This window comes from Perna viridis, chromosome 7 (assembly GCF_037379345.1).
Source record: "Perna viridis isolate PV_CMFRI_1.1 ecotype Kerala chromosome 7, ASM3737934v1, whole genome shotgun sequence".
Taxonomy (NCBI): Eukaryota; Metazoa; Mollusca; class Bivalvia; order Mytilida; family Mytilidae; genus Perna; species Perna viridis.
Window position 1 is genome coordinate 29,855,537 of NC_142451.1, and position 20,962 is coordinate 29,876,498.

Genomic DNA, 20,962 nt, shown 5'->3' on the forward strand with positions numbered 1-20,962 from the left:
GCGTGTTACATGCTGGGGTTGTCAGGCTATAACACAGAAAACCTGACCGCAAACCATAGTGGTGCACCGTGTTGGGAAAGATGCCACGTTCCTCGCACGTTTAAGAACCCTACTGTGGTATTCTCCCGGAGTAGGAACCATAGGGCTCCGCCACAAGAGGCTAAATTGCCCGACCCTACCCACCTCTCCCTATTTCAAGTGGCAATCAAAAATTTCTCGACCCCCATTATCCTTGTATCCCATCCCATTTTTCATTTCATCATCATTTCATGTTCATTTTATCATCCACTTAATGTTCATCGCCTGAATGTAGCTTAAATATTGCTGCTTGGGTGTTAAACTCCAACAAACAAACAAACAAACTTTAACAGATTGACGGGGACAACACCAGGCTTTGGATCCGAACTGCCGCCGTGTATTTGAGAATGACAGAATATGCTTAAACGAAATTATATACTTCACCCATTTAACATTTATATGCCGATAAATCTAAGTACTTTGTCTAGGTATTATTCAAATCTGCTGTATATACATGTGGTAAAAAAATGAAATGTGTAACAGAGTTGCTAATTTACGGCCACTCAAAAAGTGAAGATGAGTTGTATGCAGCTATTACTTTGATAGGAACAATTATTGTCGTATGCCATCATATCCCCCAGATGTGCCTGTCTTTCTGAAGTTGAAATATTTTAGTATTTACTTGTAATTTTCTTCAAGCCATAAAACCACACAAGACAGATATTGTACATTATTTTCAGATGCAGAATTAAGTGAAGACTATTGTCCCTTAGCCTACATTTATCTGTCTATGGTGCAGGTGATTTTGGAAAAATGTAGTGGAAAACAGACATTCTTCTGCCAACGTGATGATAAAGGTAATTAATGTAATATTTTTAATACTAATTACATTTACTTTTACAGCTATTTTCTTACACTGTACCTGCTACCAGGACCACAAAAATCAAGATGTATAGGTGCAGAGCAAACCAATATTTTGTGGGAAAATGGCGATTTGAATGAAAACAAATTTAGGGGCAATTAATGGCAGACAAAGACGACAAATTGTAATGACCTGTTCTTAATCTTTAGACCAGATGCACTGGAAGGGTAAATCCTTTGTATTTTAAAGATATGACCATACAAAGTCTGCTTGAAGATATCATGATTTATTCAACAGACAGCTTCAAAGAAAAACTAAAAAAACAGAAAAAACAAACGAACAAAAACGGAAATTTTCTGACACAGACAGGGAAGTCTGAAACATTTGAGTTTTTGATCAATAGTGTTGAAAGATAATAAATTGAAATGAGTTATGTCCCTTACCCAAGATCTACCTCCTTATTGCATTTCAGAACGAGAACGATTAACCAAGCGAACAGACCCCGCTTTGTAATAGTCTGGCACAGAAGCAATAGCCCACAAAAAAGCTTGTCATCCCATTCAGACATATTATTTTGACTCCAGAAGTCGTCACTCTTTCTTTCTGTTAACAGTCTATGGTATTACCCGGTTATCGAACCCAGAACCTCCCCGAAATCGAGGCGAGCATGTTACTATGAAACCTCCGAAGACATCTAATATAATTATTCGACTCCATCGGACTATATTTTTTGGGAAAAAGGCCTTTGCTTTTTTGTATTATATAGCAATATTTACAGGAATGAAAATATCTATTAATTTTTAGTGTATGAAAGAATTATATAAATTGAACACAAGTGAATATGATGCATATCTTAACATTTCTGGAGGAAAAGAATGAAGCCCTTGCATGTTATATAAGGTCCTCCTTTTAACAAATCTCTGGTATTGTAAGTAAAAAATGTGAAAAGTAATAATCTAGGTACTTGCACTTGCATCACTTACCTGTGCATTTTCCCCTACTAAACAATGGGAATAAGTTAATCAACAAGGGAAGAATAATGCAAGTTCTCAGTGCACGGTTTCATGAAAAATCCCAAATTGAGATTTCCCTTAAATCCTTTTTAATTCTCAACTAAAATTTCGACTAATCAGATCTCTTGAAATTGAAGATTTGAGGAATTTCTAAACTTGAAATTTTTTTTGAAACTCAGGCCTGGCCATATATATCCTAAAAATGATAATGTAACTATATGGAACGCCATAACTGTCTTAACTGGTGAATTATATTTATACACGGTGCTGTTTTCTTTATATTCGATACTTTCTTATTTATATGCGGTTGTATTATCTTTATATGTAGTGGTTTTAACTTGATATGCGGTGGTTTTACCTTTATATCGGTGGGTTTACCATTATCTGCGGTGGTTTTATCTTCATATGCGGTGGATTTATCTTTATATGCAGTGGATTTACTATTACATGCGGTGGTTTCATCTTTATATGCGGTGGTTTTATTTATATATGCCGTGTATTTTTCTACATCAGGACTCTTCTTTATATGCTGTTTATACGACTTTATATGCTGTTCCAACTTCATTATGTGCTGTAAAAAGCTTTGATTATCTCAAAGCAAGGCTTAAATGTTCGGAACTTTTAAACATGGTCAATTTTGTACAGCACATTGTGAAAAAATCGAGGAAATTTTGCAAGAATTAGGCTCCGAGAATCTTGTAGAATCATTTTTCAAGGAAAAAATAACACCCGACATTATTTGACATCTACCTATTTCCCAAATAGAACAGTTAGGTGTAAAGGATAGATCGGAAATGAGGAAATTAAGTCAGAAATATTTGCATCATTGAAGTCGAAACCATGAAAAAGGTGAAAATTTCGAGATTCCAAAAGACTTACTTGAAAACCTATTTGAAAGCAACTTTACAAATATATATATATATATATATATATATATATATATATATATATATATATATATATATATATATATATATATATATATATATATATATATATATATATATGGACATCAGTAAGATTCTTTTGGTTTCTGAAAGTGTTCTGTACCCCTACCCACGAAAAAAATGTCCCAACATGAACTGGAATGTTACTTTGGCATGTAAACGGTGTACAATAGGCATGTTGGGTACTATTGTTTTAATTATCGAAGTATTCAACACATCTTCTCATCTCAGGTGCGAATTTTTCAGTTTCGATGTGAAAATGAGTTTTTCATTAAATGGGAAATTTTCGGATTTTCATATTTTCTCCAATTTCTCTTATAATTGGCAACTTTTTTCAAGTACATTCGTATAGTGTATTAGCTTTCAAAGGAGCTCAGGTAATAAATATTTGAACTTTTCCAAGTCATGTTAGGTGGAAAATTGCAACCTCCACCCTTGAAAAGAATACCTCAACATATGGACCAAAATGTTAATTTTAAGGATATAATCGATGTAAAAAAGACATGTTGGGTACTTGTGTTTTGTATATCGATGTATTTAATATATCTTCTCTTTCAGGCGAGCATTTTTCAGTTTTAATTCTTAAAATGGGGAATTTTCGGAATTTCATATTTTCTTCCATATCAGCTGTAACCGGCATTCTTTTTAACTACCCTAGTTCAATCAAGCTTTTGTGTATTCAAACACATTTATTTAGCACCTTACCTTTCTAATGAGCCAAGGAAATGCACAATTAAACGTACTATAGGTCATTTGGGCGAAAGAATGGTACCCTCTACCCAATAAATTCTGCCTCAAGAATCAGGCAGATTATCAAGCATTTTAGCACGTAAATTGTGAAATTTTGTTTAAAATATCACAGTGTTAACATGATTTGATTTTGTTTGCTATCATTATTTGTACACACATATAAGGATAAGATTTCAAAGAAGCAGCTACGATGAATGATTGCCATACATGTATCCAACACCATTTAAAAAACGCTGATCTACCACAAACGAATTGTGGTTTAGTGGATATGGGGTACCATTCTTTCGCCTAAATGGCCTGGAATACGTTAAAGCATGTATTGCCTTGGCCCATTAGAAAGCTTAGATGCTACATATATGTGTTTGAATATGCAAAAGCTTGTTTGAAGTAGGGTACTTGAAAAAATGTCAATTACCGGTGAAATGGAAGAACATATGAAATTCCGAAAAATCCCGTTTTTATGAAAAAGCTCTTAATATTGTCATATTGAAACTGAAAAATACGGACATGAAATGAGCAGGTATATGTTGAATACACCGATATTTAAAACATTAGTACCCAACTTGTGTTTCACATCAATTATATGCTAAAAATTAACATTTTGGTTCATCTTTATGTACTTTTTTTCATGGGTAGGGGTGGTAATTTTTCACCTATATGGACTTTGAAAAGTTAAAATATGTATTACTTGGGCTCATTAGAAAGCTAATACAGTATATAGTTGTGTTTGAATATACAAAAGAGATTGTTTGCAGTAGGGTACTTGAAAAAAAATGCCAATTACAGGTGAAATTGAAGAAAATATGAAATTCCGAAAATTCCCGTTTTAATTAAACTCATTATTTTCACATTGAAATTGAAAAAATCGCGCCCGAGATGAGAAAATATGTTGATATGGTGAATGCATCGATAATTACAAACAATAGTACCCAACATGTCTATTGTACACGTTTATAAGCCAAAATTAACATTTTAATTCATGTTGAGGTATTTTTTTCATGGGTAGGGGTAGCAATTTTTCACCTAACATGACATGGAAAAGTTCAAATATTTATTACTTAGGTTCATTTTGAAGCTAAGACAATATAATAATGTACCGTATCACAAAGTAGTTTAAACTACGGTATTCTGACTAAAAGACAATAACGGGTGATGTAGAAGAAAATTCTGAAATTCTGAAAATTCCCTTTTTTTCCGATTTTATAGTAATTGTCAACCTAAAAGGAAAATCTAAGCGCCTGAATTGATCAGATATGTTTTGTACATCTTTATCTAAATTTATGAATGCTTAAAATATTAGTTCTGCAGTGTCGGTATGCTGTGATTGACAATTCTGTTTCATATTGAGAGCAGTTTTGTAGGGATATGGGTAATAATTTCAACATTTTTTTAACATTCTTTCATGAAAATATGTTTTTCGTGGTGGTTTATTTCTGTAGAAAATTAAAATATCTGTTGAATGATTCATCAAAATTCATTAAAAGATACCCAGAAGTATAAATTTTGATAAAATTAAACAGAAAGTACCTAATAAGCAATTTTTCACTAAAGCATAAATACTCTAGGGGTTTTGACATTGAAAAATATGTCAATTTAAGCGATTTTTGGCGGGGTATCTGTACATTTTTTTCATTTAACCCCAAAACACGAAGTGTTAAGCAACTTTCTTGGTACCATTGTAAAGCTAAGACATCGGGCTATATGATGATATCTAAATATGTTTAGTTTGTTTACACATGCTATCCCACGAAGGCTTAGACACTCAAGCAATTGAGGTCACAAAAACCTAGAGTTTTGGACCCAGTGGGGTTTAATATAGGCTTATACTGAAAAAGAATCCGAGAATATTCTTTGGTAACAAATTGATTCGGTAATGGGATGTATAAAGGCACCTAAAATTCCCCATGAAGTTGGTAAGTGGCAGGGGTTGGAGGTGCACGGTGGACCCTCTCAGCCCATGGACTACATGTAATTTGGATCAAATGAGATGTCAGATGAGTAGAACGTTGAAATGTTTACCTAAGTTTAAACCTTTTTTGATACAGAGCCGACACTTCAAATTAAAAACCTAAATTATAGAGCTATATTTCTTTTGAATAATGGAAAAATAATTGAAAATTGCTTATGACTTGAGTAAATGCTTAGAACATTAATTATATCAACCTCTTCACTTGGCATCTAACTCGCCAAAATACACGTTATGAACAATAGAGCACCACGTCCTTGTGTAATGGTATATATCAATGATATGATTATTATTCATGATTTCAGGAGACGGATTGATATAAGACTTAAAGTCTTGTTTCTGAATCCCGCAATTAATTTGCTATAGTTCATTTCATTCTATTGTTTTGACGGTGTTAAAATATGCAAATAACTTAATCAATATTTTTAAACTAACGTCATCGAAGTCATGCTTTCTTAAATCGTGCATCCTCATTTTTTCTATACAGAACACTTTCAGAAACCAAAAAGAATCTTACTGATGTCCATATACATATATAATTGTAAAGTTGCTTTCTAATAAGTTTTCAAGTAATTTTTTTTGGAATTTCGAAATTTTCACCTTTTTTACTTGGTTTCGACTTCCATAATGCAAGTATTTCAGATGTATTTTCTATCCTTTACACCTAACTGTTCTATTTGAGAAATAGATAGATGTTCAATAATGTCGGGTGTTCAGGTTGCAGTAATGAGTGTATAGTGCATAGTGTATAGTTACCTCTGTTCTGTGTATCTTGAAAGTAACAGGTGGGTGAAGAGCTACAAGATTCTCGAAACCTAATTCTTGCAAAATTTCCTCGATTTTCTTCACAATGTGCTGCACAAAATTGATCATGTTAAAAAGTTCCGAACATTTAAGCCTTGCATTGAGATAATCGAAGATAAAACCACCGCATACAATGGTAAACCCACCGAATATAAAGGTAAAACCACCGCATATCAAGATAAAACCACTACATATAAAGATAATACAACCGCATATAAATAAGAAAGTATCGAATATAAAGAAAACAACACTGCGTATAAATATAATTGACCAGATAAGACAGTTATGGCGTTCCATATAACTACTCATTGAAATATTTTATTCTGACAAAACGATATATGTTTGTAGACAGAAAAGCTTAATTTTGTAAGTTATAAATTCATGATGAGAATAAATACGAATACTTTATATTTATTATATATTTGAAAATTGATTTGAACTAAATGCATCGCACAATAGATTGTAATAAATGAAGGTAAAGAACGGAAATAAATCGTCCTTAAAGTGAGCACAAAACAATACCTCGGCCTTTAAGTGAGCACAGAACAAAATATCAGCCTAAAAGTGAGCACAGAAGAAAAATCGACCTTCATGTGAGCACAGAACCAGAAAGTTGCCTTATAGTGAGCACAGAACGAAACATCGGTCTTTATGTTATCGCTGAACAAAACTAGGTCTTAAAGGTGAGCACAGAACCAAAAGACCGCCTTAAAGTGAGCACAGAACAAAAATCTGCCTTAAGGTGAGCACAGAACCAAAAAGTGGCCTTAAAGTGAGCATAGAACAAAACATCGGCCTTGCAGTAAGCACACGTCTTAAAGTAAGCACAAAACAATAATTAGATCTTCATATACCTCTACTCAGCAAGTGGTGTATACAAATCGGTCGTAAAGAAAGTCATTGTTTTCTAACGGTGGCAAATTTGAACATCAGTTCGATCTTTCCTGTCTTGTACATCTAAGCAACTGTCCAAGTCTTACGATAAATCCAATGTTTTGTTTTCCACTGTCCTGTATGGCAACCAGTTTTCTTGTGTTATTTTCTTTGTGGTTGGTGATCTGCGCAGGGTCTACAACTCTACATTATATTGAATGCAGTTATGCACACAGTCTTCAAACTTTAGCTCTAACTTTACTGCTATTTACAGGAATAATGAACTTTTATGTTTACTTGAGCATAAACACGATTTACAAATATATTTTAAAAGTCGAAATATTTTGAAAATTTAAGATTTTTAAGTCAAAACTTTGACTTTTTGAAACCTTGAAATTTCGACACGAAATTTGATAAGCTGAGGTCGAAATATGTACGTTTGAAAATTTATTCGTACAGTACACTCTTCTAACCTGAAAATGAAACAAAAAGTAAAAGAGAGAAAAAAATACACTGCTTAAAATATTGAATTCATGATAGGAAAGCCTACATATTTTCATTTTCGACATTTTGTTTAAATAGAAACCAACATGCGACTGATCATGTGATCCTTGTTCTTAGGAGTTCAAAATTATATAGAGTGTACTGTATAATTCAAAATTAGGGGAGATAACTCTGTAAATGGCAGTAACAATACAGTAAAAACTGTAATTTTCAAAATAGATTTGTTTTTTTAGGGCAGAAAGACTGGAATGAATAATTATACATATCATCATATAGACTTATAAAGCAACTTAATGACAAAAAATGAAAATATGTAGCCTTAAATTGTTAGGGGTATATCTTATACATATTACAGAATTTGCATGATTCTTACAAAGACTGCTATTTAAAAATGTAATTATATCACTATAAATATAGGTTTTACCTTTGCAATCTTTCACTGTTTTCTTTTCCCTATTGATATTTATCTCTTCTCTTTTTTTCCCCTTTTTTTTAACCGCGTCTTTAATTTCTTGTTTCGACGCCTTTGCATTTATTTCGTTTCTTTCTTTGTATTTCTTATTTACCATTTTGATGTACATTTTGGCCGTTTTCTCCTGATATTTTCGTAGTTCAGTTTCTTCTTTTTTCTTTTTCCTTTCTAATTTCTTAATCAGCTTCATTTCATCTTTGGTTGGTTCTGTTGTAAATTTTAAATGGTTATTGAATGAAGATTTCTCAATTTTTTTTCGGAACTAAATTCGAGGATGTACGAAGCTGAAAGCTGACAATATTAGAAAAAATAAACTCCATATCATGCATTTATTCGCCGCAATTCAAAAACAATTTTCGCTTCTTGTAAATCGGGAAATTTTCGCACCGTTTTTATATGAAGATTTTGTTGACCAGTCTACTTTCGCGCAATTCTGGATTCGAATCAAAATGAGCATGGGGTTAGATATGTAATTCGACAGCATTTTTTTAAAACCGGAAAAACAGCGAATAAAGGTAAATAACCAAACGCCAACGCCAAAGAATGCAGTCAACCAACCTCTAAGTTCTGCTCAACACATGGGCGTGTCTTGGTACAAAACATCGTCATCTCATCTTTCGTGGTGTTGTAAAGGATCTATAAGAAAACAAAAAAGGGTTGATTGAAGGACCAATGACACGTATCCAAATAACCTGTCTTCAGAAAATCGAATACACTCCGCTCCGTGTTATATTTTGTTAAAGTGACGTTTCTTGTAATAAACTATTGTGTTGCTCGGATTTTTTTATGAAGTGCACATAACTTTAATGTACTGTACCTAAATATTTTTCGTTTTGCTTTAAAATTCATTTATTGAATTAGCAAAAATTAAGCTTTTTTCCCAACTTAATCTTTTTATCATCAGAAGCTATTTGAATGTTCTCATTTCTTTTATAAGTATTCTCCCCTTCTTCTACTTCTACCTCACAGGCAGCGACTACGATTACATCTCTACACAAATGTCTTATATCGTCATCGATCATTTCATCTTCTTTTGATTGATCAGCTTGAAATCATGCATTGATATTGTTCTCATGGAAATTTTAAAAGCCAAATACACCAGCTTCCTTACCCATTCAAACTGGAAAGGTTAGAAGTTGGTATACAATCTCACCTACTGTGGTGAGGAATTCATTAGGAATGACATCGAAACATCATGAAATGTATATTATTATACAGCAATCAAATTTATGATGGGTTTTGCTAGACAAGTTCCTGTTCTGGAGTAGTCTTTCATGATAATTATGCAGATTATTTACATGCATTATCCAATGCTTAGTCTATTAATTCTATATAATTTATTCAGATTTTGAGGCATCTGAAATATGCAGATATTATTGATTCAAAACACTCTCTGCACCATGAGTTTGACTTCGCTTACTACCAGAGCAAACATGTTTTAAACGTTATCATTAGTACAAACCTTATACATATATTTCAATTCTGTCTGTGATGATTCAAAAGTATTCCCTCTTTGGTTTAGTGATAGTAACGGATTCGGTTTAAAGTAAGTATATAACAAAATAAGTATATAATGTTGATGACAGAAATCATTTATGTGGTATTAAAATTACAATGTATTTCCGTCAATATCCAGGGGTCTATACAAGGGTGCTTTTGAGAGAAATGCCTTTATATTGATTTAGAAAATGAAATGAATAATTAAGTCGGCTACATGTACTTACAAGTGCGCTCAGTACATTGCAATATCTCTCAATACCCAAGCATCAATGTGTAAATATCTTTTAGAAATGTTTAAAAATTAGTGCTTTGAAAGAGCCAAAAGGATTGTCATGAAATGATTAATTGTACTTGGTGATTTTGTCCTAATACATTATCCCCATTCGGTATTCTCCTTACCCTTTCTGCTGACTTCTCCTTTTTTCATATGTCTGGCTTCTAACATGGCTTCCTTAGATAATTTCCAAGCATCCAAACGGACCTCTTCTTATGATATTGAAACTTCTCGTTTGTCTCCCTGTTCGTGCCATTTCTGAAACTGTCAAAAAGAATATAGTAATATTATCATTAAAGCGTTTGGGTAGAACAATAGAAACATTTGAATACTCAAGCTGAGGATATATATTTGTTAGTATACATATGTTCAAAAGTTGTACAATTTGTTTTCAAGCGCCGCGTTCTTTAGCAAACACCTTATCTTTAATCTTCATATATAATTCAACACAAACATTCAATGACCATTACACTTGCTTTAAATGCTTGATCGGTTTTAGACTAAAACGATATATTTTCTAATATTTTAACAAACTTACAAAATTCTTCCTGGAACACAGAACAAAATACACTCTGCCGACAGGTAGGGAACAACGGCGACGTTGTTCCTATTATAGTAACTCTGTGACGTTAAAAAATGTACCTTGTACGTTATGTACACCAGTGACAGAGCATGGTGGATACTGGATTGTAACATGTACTGTGAAACGTATGAAACCAGTAAATTCATACATCTACGAGCCTTGACGAGAATTTTGAAATTGCCCGTTTTAACCATAATGAGTTTCAAATACAAAATTAATGGGTCCTCAATGCATCTGAACCCCAAGTTCATGACTTTTTGTTAAATATTCTGTACTGGAAACCCCAAACTCATTCAGAACAAGACATATATCACCCCTTCTACTACGGTTGTCAATCCATTTGTTGATGTTTCTCGACGCATTCATTGTTTTTTTAAGTGTCAGTCACTGTAAGAATCAGGCATTGAGTGAAACATGGTATGGAAATACCCACTATTCTCAACTTTAAATTTGACTGTTTGCGCCATCAGAATCACGAAAAAATGACAAGATTTTCATATCATTTTGATAAATTGTGTTTTAATTTCATTGAAATGCACTGAAAATTTACATTTCATAGGCAGATAACTCCGTAAAAAAATCATTTTTCTAACATTCTGTTGACAAATTTCAGAACAAATCCGGTGATTAATGGTCTTCTCAAATAGAGAAAGCATCCTTGAGTGAAATTATACTGTCAGATTATTTGGGCATTACTTGCATGTTTCTGATTGTTCCTATTTTGCCTGTTGCTTACAAAAATTAACGCTTAAATCTTCTGAGAACTTAATATTGCTCAACCTATTGCATGGCCATTTTTACGAATTCAAAAGTTTGAATACTGTAGCATGTAATCAATACTGCAAACGTTTTATGGATTCGATATAATGGATGTTTAATAATTATCATACATATTTGCTTGAAATTTGTAGCGATCATTATCATGATTAATTGATTACCAAAAAGGACAATGATATTGCCTAAAGTACCTTCATCCCAAGGGCAACTAATTAATCTATGATGCCCCCTCCCCCACAAAAGCACCAACTGTGTGTATTTCATGTAGTGTTTTGATATTTGGCATCTGGGTAGATCATCCAAGGACGGTGTATCGCGAACTATGGATAATGGCCTATGACCTTGAACTTTGACATCAAGGTCAAGTTCCTTTTTTTGGTGACAAAATTGTGTCCGGGCTGTTATTTTTTGTCTTTTGATGTGGGGTTTTGATATTTGGCATGTGGGTAGATCATCAAGGAAGATATCTTGCGTTACATAGATAGTGGCCTATGACCTTGAACTTTGACCTCAATGTCTAATTCCATATTCGTCGGTGACTAACTCTTGTCAGGGATGTAACTTTTTGTCTTTCGATGTGGGGTTTTGATTTGCTGAAAACTGAAAATTTTGAGTTGGTAAGCTTTTCCAAAATCCATTTTGTATATTTGGCTTAATTGCCTCGATGGGGTCCACAGAGATGGATTTCTAGTTGAGTGCATTTTTTTTCAGCAGATCTTATCTGTTTGTTTGTTTTTTTTCTTTTCTAGTCTTCAGTCCTGGGCATCATTTTGCAAAGCAGTAGTAAGACTCACGTTACATGTTAATCCTGAGCAAACCAATGGGACTGTGTGCTATGAATATCCATGTTGCTACAAGATTGAAGTCATCACTACAGAAGTTTTATGGTCGTCATCATGAACGCGTGGATCGTTATAGTGTATCCATATGTGCCATGAAGACTGATTTATTCAACGGGTTATAGTTTTCCTTTCTTCATTTGTCTTTCCCCGGACTTGACTTTTTATGAGCAACTCGGCGGATGTTTCTAGAAAAGCAGAGGACGCTTACCCTACCGATGCACCTGGTCCATGCTCCCAGTTTTTAGTGGAGTCCGAGTTGCTCATTTGCTTTTGTTATTTTGTATGTATGATTTTAGTTACTTTATGTTCTTTGTTGAGTATGTCTGTTTTCTATGTCTGGTCTTTGTCCCTGGATTACATTCTTTTGATTGCCCTATAACCTTGGTTCCCTTGGTTACTCTTGCGCTAATCATAGTTTTCTTGCTTTTACTTTTAAGGTATACCAATATTAATATGCATAGTCTGAGGTGTTTTGTTGCAGCATAACAACAGATTCATGTACTGCCATTGTACAGAATTTGGTATGTAGGTCAAAATGTTATTCAACATCAGCTGAATATCCTCAACTGCAACTATTTGTGATCAGAAATGCTAATTAGGTGGTATATCCGAAGAAAGAAATCGCTAATTTAATTTTTTTAATTCAATTTTAAGAAAGGTGTAATTGTCATTTTTTAATCATCTTGATTTCTATTGTTGATTTCAGGGATCAGAAACTCAAACTTGTCTTGGAGCAATGCAACTAAACATTGTTTAGCAATGTCATCACAATTGGCCAAATTATGGGATGTCCAAACGCCTGGAACACATTTTCGATATTGGTTAGATGGGATGACCTATTATGATTATGGATCTGATGAAAGTAAGATGCAGTTTAAGAATCCGGCAAAGTAAAATAGTGAAAGATCAGATTCACTGATCGGCAGCTATGATGAATTATCGATCGGAATAATAGAACACTATTTATAGAACATAATTAAATGATAAGTCATATATGAGGGAAAATAAAACAGCAATTGACTCGTCCGTGCGAGACCCGATAGGGTAGTTAAGGACGTTAAAAACCCCCTCAGTATTAACAGCAATTGAACAGACAAGTCCGTCATATGAACAGAAAAAAAACGAACAAAACAAAACAAAACAATTCGAAACGAAGAGAAAAACAAATTAACAAAACAAAAAACAAGATAAAACGGACAAATGCAGATATAGAAAAATTCAAGACCCAACCTGACGTGCAAGGCAGAATAGAAAAAAAGGAGAAGAACACCGATAGTAATAAAGAACGTACTCGATTGATCAAGCCTTAACGTGTGAAATGTTCAAACCTAATTAATATTGTTATTTTTTATTCAAAATTCTATTTAAGGATTACCATTGTTTGCTACAAGATGTGCTGTACTGTCGGCTGAGAACGGACATTACTCAATCAATCATGTTAATTGTTCGTCCCGCCATCGTTCATTACAATGTCACATTCAGGCTGATGAGACTGACGGAAAAGGTAAAACATAAATTTCATCTTAACTGCGATATAGTCGATGAGCTTGTGTAGAACACGCTTCCGCGACGTAGGGCTTAAGGTTAAACAAATTAAAAGAATTTTCCGCCGGGAGTGTGCACGAGGCATGTTCATTAAGTAGACTGTTCCGCAGTTAACACGACTTGCTACAAACACCTGTTACCCCATGATTGAACAATAAGAGTAATCTCCCTTTTCTTAATTCGAGAGAATTCTTATATAGCAGTTTAGGAAAATTCTTGATGTATTCACTGGTGACAAACTATTAACTGCATTCACTTTCGATAAGATATTTCAAAGTGACTAAAGTATCCCATTCTTGGGATAACAACTATAGAATCATCATTCCATGATTATATTCTTAATTCAGTCGCGGCTCCAAGAACTGGCGTGCCGGGCGTTTATCACGTAAAAATGGTAAATTTTCTGCATGGAATCTTGAATTTTCAGAAATTGTACCCTAAAACAATTCTTGCCTTGCTACGCTCGGCATTTAATTATATTTACGCCCTTTACCTGACATCCTGGACCCGCTCCTGTATTTTTAAATGGTCATCAAATATTTTATCAAAAAAATAACCCTATTGCCCCTTCTATTTCCATACGCCTTGAAAGATAAATTACCATACATTTATTTGACTCGATTTAAACATAGGCTTTTCATTCTTAAAGATATGCTTATAAAATCAAAATTAGAGCGCATCAGACAAACCTGTTGCTACTAATACGGTGCATAGATCGCCCAGACGATGATGACTGTAGATGTATTTGAAATTTGACCAAAACATTTCATTTCATTATTTTTATAGTTCAACAAAATGCTATATCAATATTACTTAAGCCACATTTGTTCCTTTCCGATAAAAGATATGAAAAGATGTGAATAAAAATAGAATCATATAACTATGCGCATGGATCCACGTTTAATGAAAAATAGAGGCTCACAGTAGCCTGAATCGCTCAACTGGATCAATTTTTGCCCTTTAAGGGCTGTAATTCTAACAAGGAGTCGTCCGATAACTTTGAACTCGACACTTTTGTAGGCCTTATCATAAGGATCATTTGATAAATTGACATTTTTTTTCTGTCCATTACATTTTTCAAGAAATTGGCTGAAAAGTGCAAAAAATAAAAATTCATTTTGCCTTCCTAGGACAATGACTCTAACAAGAATTTTGACCCATTGGAGACTCGTGTAGAGCTCTTCAAGCTGAAGAAAGAAGGCCACTTTTATTTTCCAATATCTTTTGTAGCTTTTGAGATATATGTATAAATTGGTGACTTGACCCCTGCAACAGCGGCCATGTTTCACACTTGATCTATATAATCGACATAGTTTTTAAAGTAGATACCATAAGGATGCCAATGACCATGTTTGGTTATAATCCACTGAGTAGTTTCAGAGGATATTTCTTTAAAACATTAACGACGACGGACGCCAAATGATGACAATAGCTCACATGGCCTTAGGCCAGGTGAGCTTATAAGGATGAAAAATCAAAGAGACGAATGTACGGACTAAAAGAGAGATAAAAAATTGAAATGCCTCAGTGTATTGGTGGGTTATAAAGATGTAAAAACAAGTGATAATTGCACATAATTTTAGCAAACTTTAAGGTGTTTTTCTTAAGTTGCTCAGTCTATAGGTATAATTATTTGCATAAACAGAATAGTGCTCTCTCTTAGAGCTTGTTGCTGTCAAGAATATGTGGAACGATATGTTGAATTACACTATTATATAATGAAAAGTGCCCCTTGTTTGTTCATTAGCTAATAGTTTTCCTCCAAATCATGTAGTTCAAACTATATTGACGAAATGCTTGTTTGCTAGTACGTATGTTGAGATTGAATTCGTAAGTCGATATGAATACTTTAGCTTTGTGTTGGGTGTGTACAGTTTTCTCTAATGTTCACTGTTTACTGGTGTACTGCATGATTGGTAGAATCTACGTTTTACGGATCGCTAGACTCTATAAAAGAAAGAAAATGAGAAAGAAATGCCACGAAACTAATTTTCATTTAATGATTTTCACAACATGTAGAAGTATTTATAGTGTTGTACGAAATGTTAAGAAGTTATAAGCTTCTGAAAAAAACAAAAAGAAAAGAAAGAAAAAGATAATTTCGTTTGATGATTGTCTATTTTACCATAAATAGAAACAAATATAAAAGGCTCAACATGTTTTTTTAACCAACGGGAATCAGCTACATTTAGCTGTAGCTAATTTCAATCTGCTGCCATAATCTATCAGTGACTCAAGATTTCTAACAAAATTACAAGTACGTAATATGTTATCTGTCGCACTTTCGTAGCTACTTTTAACGTTGTCCACTTCTTCATTTCAATTGAAATGCACAAATAAGACAACACGTGAACCGATTTAAATGGCAATAGTTAATGTGTATGGGTACTTTTCTGATATGAGAAGTAAAGAAATACGTACACTGATTTAAGTTGAACACTTCTTTTTGGAATCAGATACAAGTATTCCTGTTCCACGAACAAAATCTCCAACAAACCCAAAGACACCAACAACTCCTACAACCGGCTCTAACCCGTCTTCTGATAGCAGTGCGATAACATCAGTTCATTACACTGAACCAACTCAAAACCCAGATGCTACCCTGTTTACAACGTCAAACAGCACTGCATCGACTCCAAAGCCCGGTAACGTCATTGATTTTTGAGTTAAAATGTTTCTAATACTTTATTTGTTTGCGAAGCTATTCGTTTCCTTTCAACTTACCTTTGGTGTCATTTTTTTCTGTTTTCAAGATTACATTAATTAAACCTTCCATTCTTTCTATTTATATAGAAGCTTTGCTGCTTATTTTTTTTGTGTGATTGTCTGAGGTAACCATAGTTAGTTGCTATTTTAATCGTTGTTGTTGCTTTTTTTTTGTCGTTTAATTTCAAGTGTTGAGTATCTTAAAGTATAATTTAGGTTATACTATATAGATAGGTCACTGCAGATAACTTTATGACAATTTGTGGAAATAAAACTATATTGAGACACTTAAACAAGCAAATCCAACATTTGTTTTGAAAACCTTACATTATGGAGATCCATAAAAAGATAGATATTGTTTTCTATTATGTTATGAAAATCTGTAGCCATGGTAACATAATAAAAATATTCATCAGTTTTCATAACGAATTTTGGGCGCCTTCCCAAAATTGATTGTCAAAAAATAGTTTTATAAAATATCAGGCACTTAAAAAAAACTGCCAGAAAAAGTAAGAAGTTTGCATGGTATTATTGTAGAAAAACAATTTCAACTTTTATTTTTTTAAGTTTTTCAAATTTAGACCGGGTCAGTTTTGTGTACGAAACAGTGCACCTAAATCCCAGTGGTATAGTGCAACCTTATATTTTTTAAGCCGTAAGTTCCATGTATTAGCGTTTCAAATTGTGTGCATATTTTCCTGTGATAATCAGTTTCCGCACGTCATTATCATGTAAAGTACCGAAGCGTCAGCAGTGGGATGATTCAAATACGACAAGATCCAAAACATAGCCTAAACATGAACGCATGAAACAGAGACGATCTACAAACGTAATGTAGCGAACCGAATAAAAAAGATTCAACATAAAATCTGAAGGTAAGGGAAAAGTGACGTAACTCAAAAAAAAAAAAAAAAAAAAAAACTAAAGCACTAACAATATAAACTCCCAACCAAACATCGGGAGTGACATCAGGTGCTCCGGAAGGGTAAGCATGTCCTGCTCCGCCAGCGGCACCCGCCATATTACAAGTGATTATATGGGGTAATAATCTAGCAACAAGAATGCAGTTCCGCGACACATATTTAAGTACTCTGAACTCGTCCACTTTAACTAAGTATAATCTTGTAAACGTAGCAGATAATAGTGGACAAATATCCAAAATTGACAAAATTAGATTAAGGTATCGAAACCCATCAAACCCATGTAATTTGAACTTGATATCACAACGCAATAAACTATGCTATAAAAATTAACATAGGGCCAAAATTTACTTAAAGATTTCAAAAGAAATAAAATGTATATCTATCTGAATGCACTAACACGACAGCACACGACGTTTCCAAATAATAAATAAGATGAGTTTAATTGAAAAGTTTTAGTCGGAAATCAGCTGGGATGTTTTGATTTCTATTATTTGTATTAATAAAAAAAATGAAGCTATTTGCACTTCATTATTTAACTTTTGTTTGGTGTCAGAAAAGTTGCTATTGTACTTCAAAATACTCATAGGAAGGAAAAGGAATCAATCATTTCTTCATTTTCATCTAACTTAAATTACATTTCCGTTTGGAGAATATCATAATCTTAGACTTCTGTTAATATCTTATTTCCAATAATTACAGTCTTGTTAAAAAATATCAATTGTGTTCTGCATCCCATCAAGCGTTTCAACCAGTAATACAGTATCATTGGCTTACATAATTACAAATATCGGTATTTTGTATAACATATCATAATCACGGTCACTTTTATCATGGAACAAATATAACAGAGAGCACCTTTCAGTTTACATCTCATCAAGGAGGTAGACCTAGGGTAAGGGACATAACTCTTGAAATCTGTGACATGTTTGTATCATATTCTATTTCACCTTAGCCTATCAAGCTTTCATTTGAAACAGAATGAAATCAGTCCAAGTTACTTCGATGCTTACATGAGATTGATGTAAAATACTGAATACAAACGTTCCAATGATTTGTTATAGTTTAGATCTACCCCCTGTAAACATATCTATTTTGTTAATTTGCAAATTTGATCATAAATGTTATATTTAAGAATTGTCGATATTGTATTTTTTCTCTTCAGATATTTCTGTAATTGTGATTCCTTGTGCAATTGGTCTCGTAATTATCATAGGAGTTGCAGCATTTTATATAAGCAGGTAGAATTCCATTATGCAAGCAAACACTAGGTTATGGTAACGAATGCATATTTATAGACACTTAATAACATTTATGATTAAAAAGAATTGAATGAAGAAAAATATGTATTGGCTGCACGTGTTCTGGTAAGCTGTTGTCCACAAAACAAGATAACTTCACGGAAGATATAGTTACTTGTAATCAGAATGGATTCGATTAATTATTAAAACTCCCGAATATTTCTTCGAAGTTCATTTTGTCATAAGCTTCGACTTGAAAGTGTCTACTCGATGAAAAAGTTGAATCGAAAGTTTTTTCTTGTTTTTTAAGAAAACGAATTACTGTTGCTTCATATATACCGAATGCTTCACAAGCTTCAGTTTATTCCAGTCTTTAACATTATTTTGCTTATAACATGCATTTTGTTTTAAAAATGGGAAAAATAGAACCGTTCTACCGTTATAAAAGTCTTTTCTAACTCAATGAATCACCTCTATCATTGGTAATGTCTGCATGTTCATATGGATTGATACTTAACATTTTTTTTGCATTTAGGAAATACAGACGATCTGGGTACGCTGCTACAGAAACAAGAATTTTGAGTAGCCCACCGTCAACACCTTCCCATCAGGCTGATGAATGTGAAACTCGAGGTAGCAGACGTAGTCTTGAAGTAACTTTGGCTTTATAGCCATTATGTTATATCACTTGATAAAACAAAGACTGGTATGGAGTAAAATCGGTAAAAAAGGTGTATGACTGTACCAAGGCAGTTGACGTTGTTTTAAGGTGCCGAGGACTTAAGACGGTAGACCTAGGGTAAGGGACACAAAATACGAACGTTTGTATTCAACATTTTACAATAGTCTCATGTAAGCATCAAAGCAACTTAGATTTTATTCTGTTTCAAATGAAAGCTTGATATGCTTTGATGAAATTGAACATGAACCAAACATATCACTGAGTTATGTCCCATACCCTAATTCTACCTCCTTAAATTGAATTGTATTCGAAGGTATATGTGTATGGAACTGAATCGAGATAATTATTTGGTTACCGAATTCTTCTGACCTTTTTTGAACTAGGGTGGGTCAAGGTTTTTCCAGATTCAGTGAGTTAATTAACTATTGCTACTTAAACGTGAAATTCGTTTTGCTGCATGGTTCAGAATTCTCAGAAGAACTGAAAAATATTACAGACTATTTCATTGAAATAAAGCCAGCAGTGAAACACTTCAACGTGGAGTAGAAAGGAGAAAAATATGAACAATCATGAGCTGCGCGGGAAGAGACATGTGAGCACTTTACGTTATGACCAGAACATCTATTGAAAGTGTGATACTGAATTTGATAATAATCGCTTGTGATAAAGAGAGGAAGGGCATTCCGTAATAAGAGTTGAAAGATGTCCTTTAATGTACATTTGTATTATTAAAACGTTAGAAATTAACTATTTGTCTAAATCAAATTACAACTTGTGTTTAAAAGTCTTTTTTTTTTCATTTGTCCATAATATTCTATGATAATCTATGATATTTTACTTAAATGTTCTATACTACAAAATAATGGTTCTTGTGGGATATGGCCTTAACAATTTAGCATAAAACAATATCAGATATAAAATTATAAACCTTGAAAACTGATGTTCAACGTGTCATAGTTGTCCTTTCCTCTTCCTTCTACCCCGGACTTGACTTTTATGAATAACTCGGCGGGTGTTTCTAGAAAAGCAGAGGACGCTTATCCTACTGGTGCAGCTGGTCCATGCTCTCTGTTTTTAGTGGATTCCGATGTGATCATTTACTTTTGTAACTTTGTATGTATTATTTTAGTTATTTTATGTTCTTTATTGTATTTGTCTGTTTTCTATGTCATTGTCCCTGGATTACATTCTTTTAATTTCCACTAGAATTATGGTTTCCTTGATTACACTTTAAAACTCAAGTTGTTAGTTCATATATTTTAGTATTGAGATGACCACTATTTTTTAATTTGAGATGCAGGTCCGAAAAAGGTGCTGAAACGAGCTGTTTCTATCGTCTCCTTTATCTCGACCTCTAGTGAACATGTTGAAGATAACCCTTTACCAAAAGAAGGGTTGTTAATGGATAACTCATCATCAATATATCTGCATGCGAAGTTAAAGGATTAAGCACCTTTCATACTTTTATTCTTTACGAGGTTCTAATAAAATACAAGTCGGCTAAGAGAAGAGCACAATTAGTGCCCATTGGAATACCATCAAGCATGCTGCAAACCTGCTTTTCTGTGTCGCACACTTTACTCTTCAGGGATGCTTTAGAAAAATATGCAGATTTGTTATCTTAAACAACATAATTTCTCAAATCAGCAAATGATTAGCGAATAAGTCCTTTAAAACGAGATT

The 20,962-nt window shown here is 33.4% G+C and overlaps 1 protein-coding gene across 7 annotated transcripts in view; it reads left to right on the top strand.

Annotated features, from left to right (window-relative positions):
• LOC148612212 (uncharacterized) overlaps nt 1-20,026 on the top strand; it is a 71,017-nt gene extending 50,991 nt beyond the window's left edge. For 6 of the 7 annotated variants that reach the window (XM_088593446.1, XM_088593447.1, XM_088593448.1 and 3 more), the window contains 6 exons: nt 759-875; nt 12,892-13,047; nt 13,555-13,689; nt 16,187-16,375; nt 18,522-18,597; nt 19,133-20,026. In XM_088593446.1, the coding sequence (XP_088449572.1) occupies nt 759-875; nt 12,892-13,047; nt 13,555-13,689; nt 16,187-16,375; nt 18,522-18,597; nt 19,133-19,268 (809 nt within the window). In that variant the 3' untranslated portion in view covers nt 19,269-20,026. The remainder of the gene's footprint in view (nt 1-758; nt 876-12,891; nt 13,048-13,554; nt 13,690-16,186; nt 16,376-18,521; nt 18,598-19,132) is intronic. The other variant, XM_088593451.1, reaches the window with a different exon arrangement.
• Nucleotides 20,027-20,962: the final 936 nt, after the last annotated feature.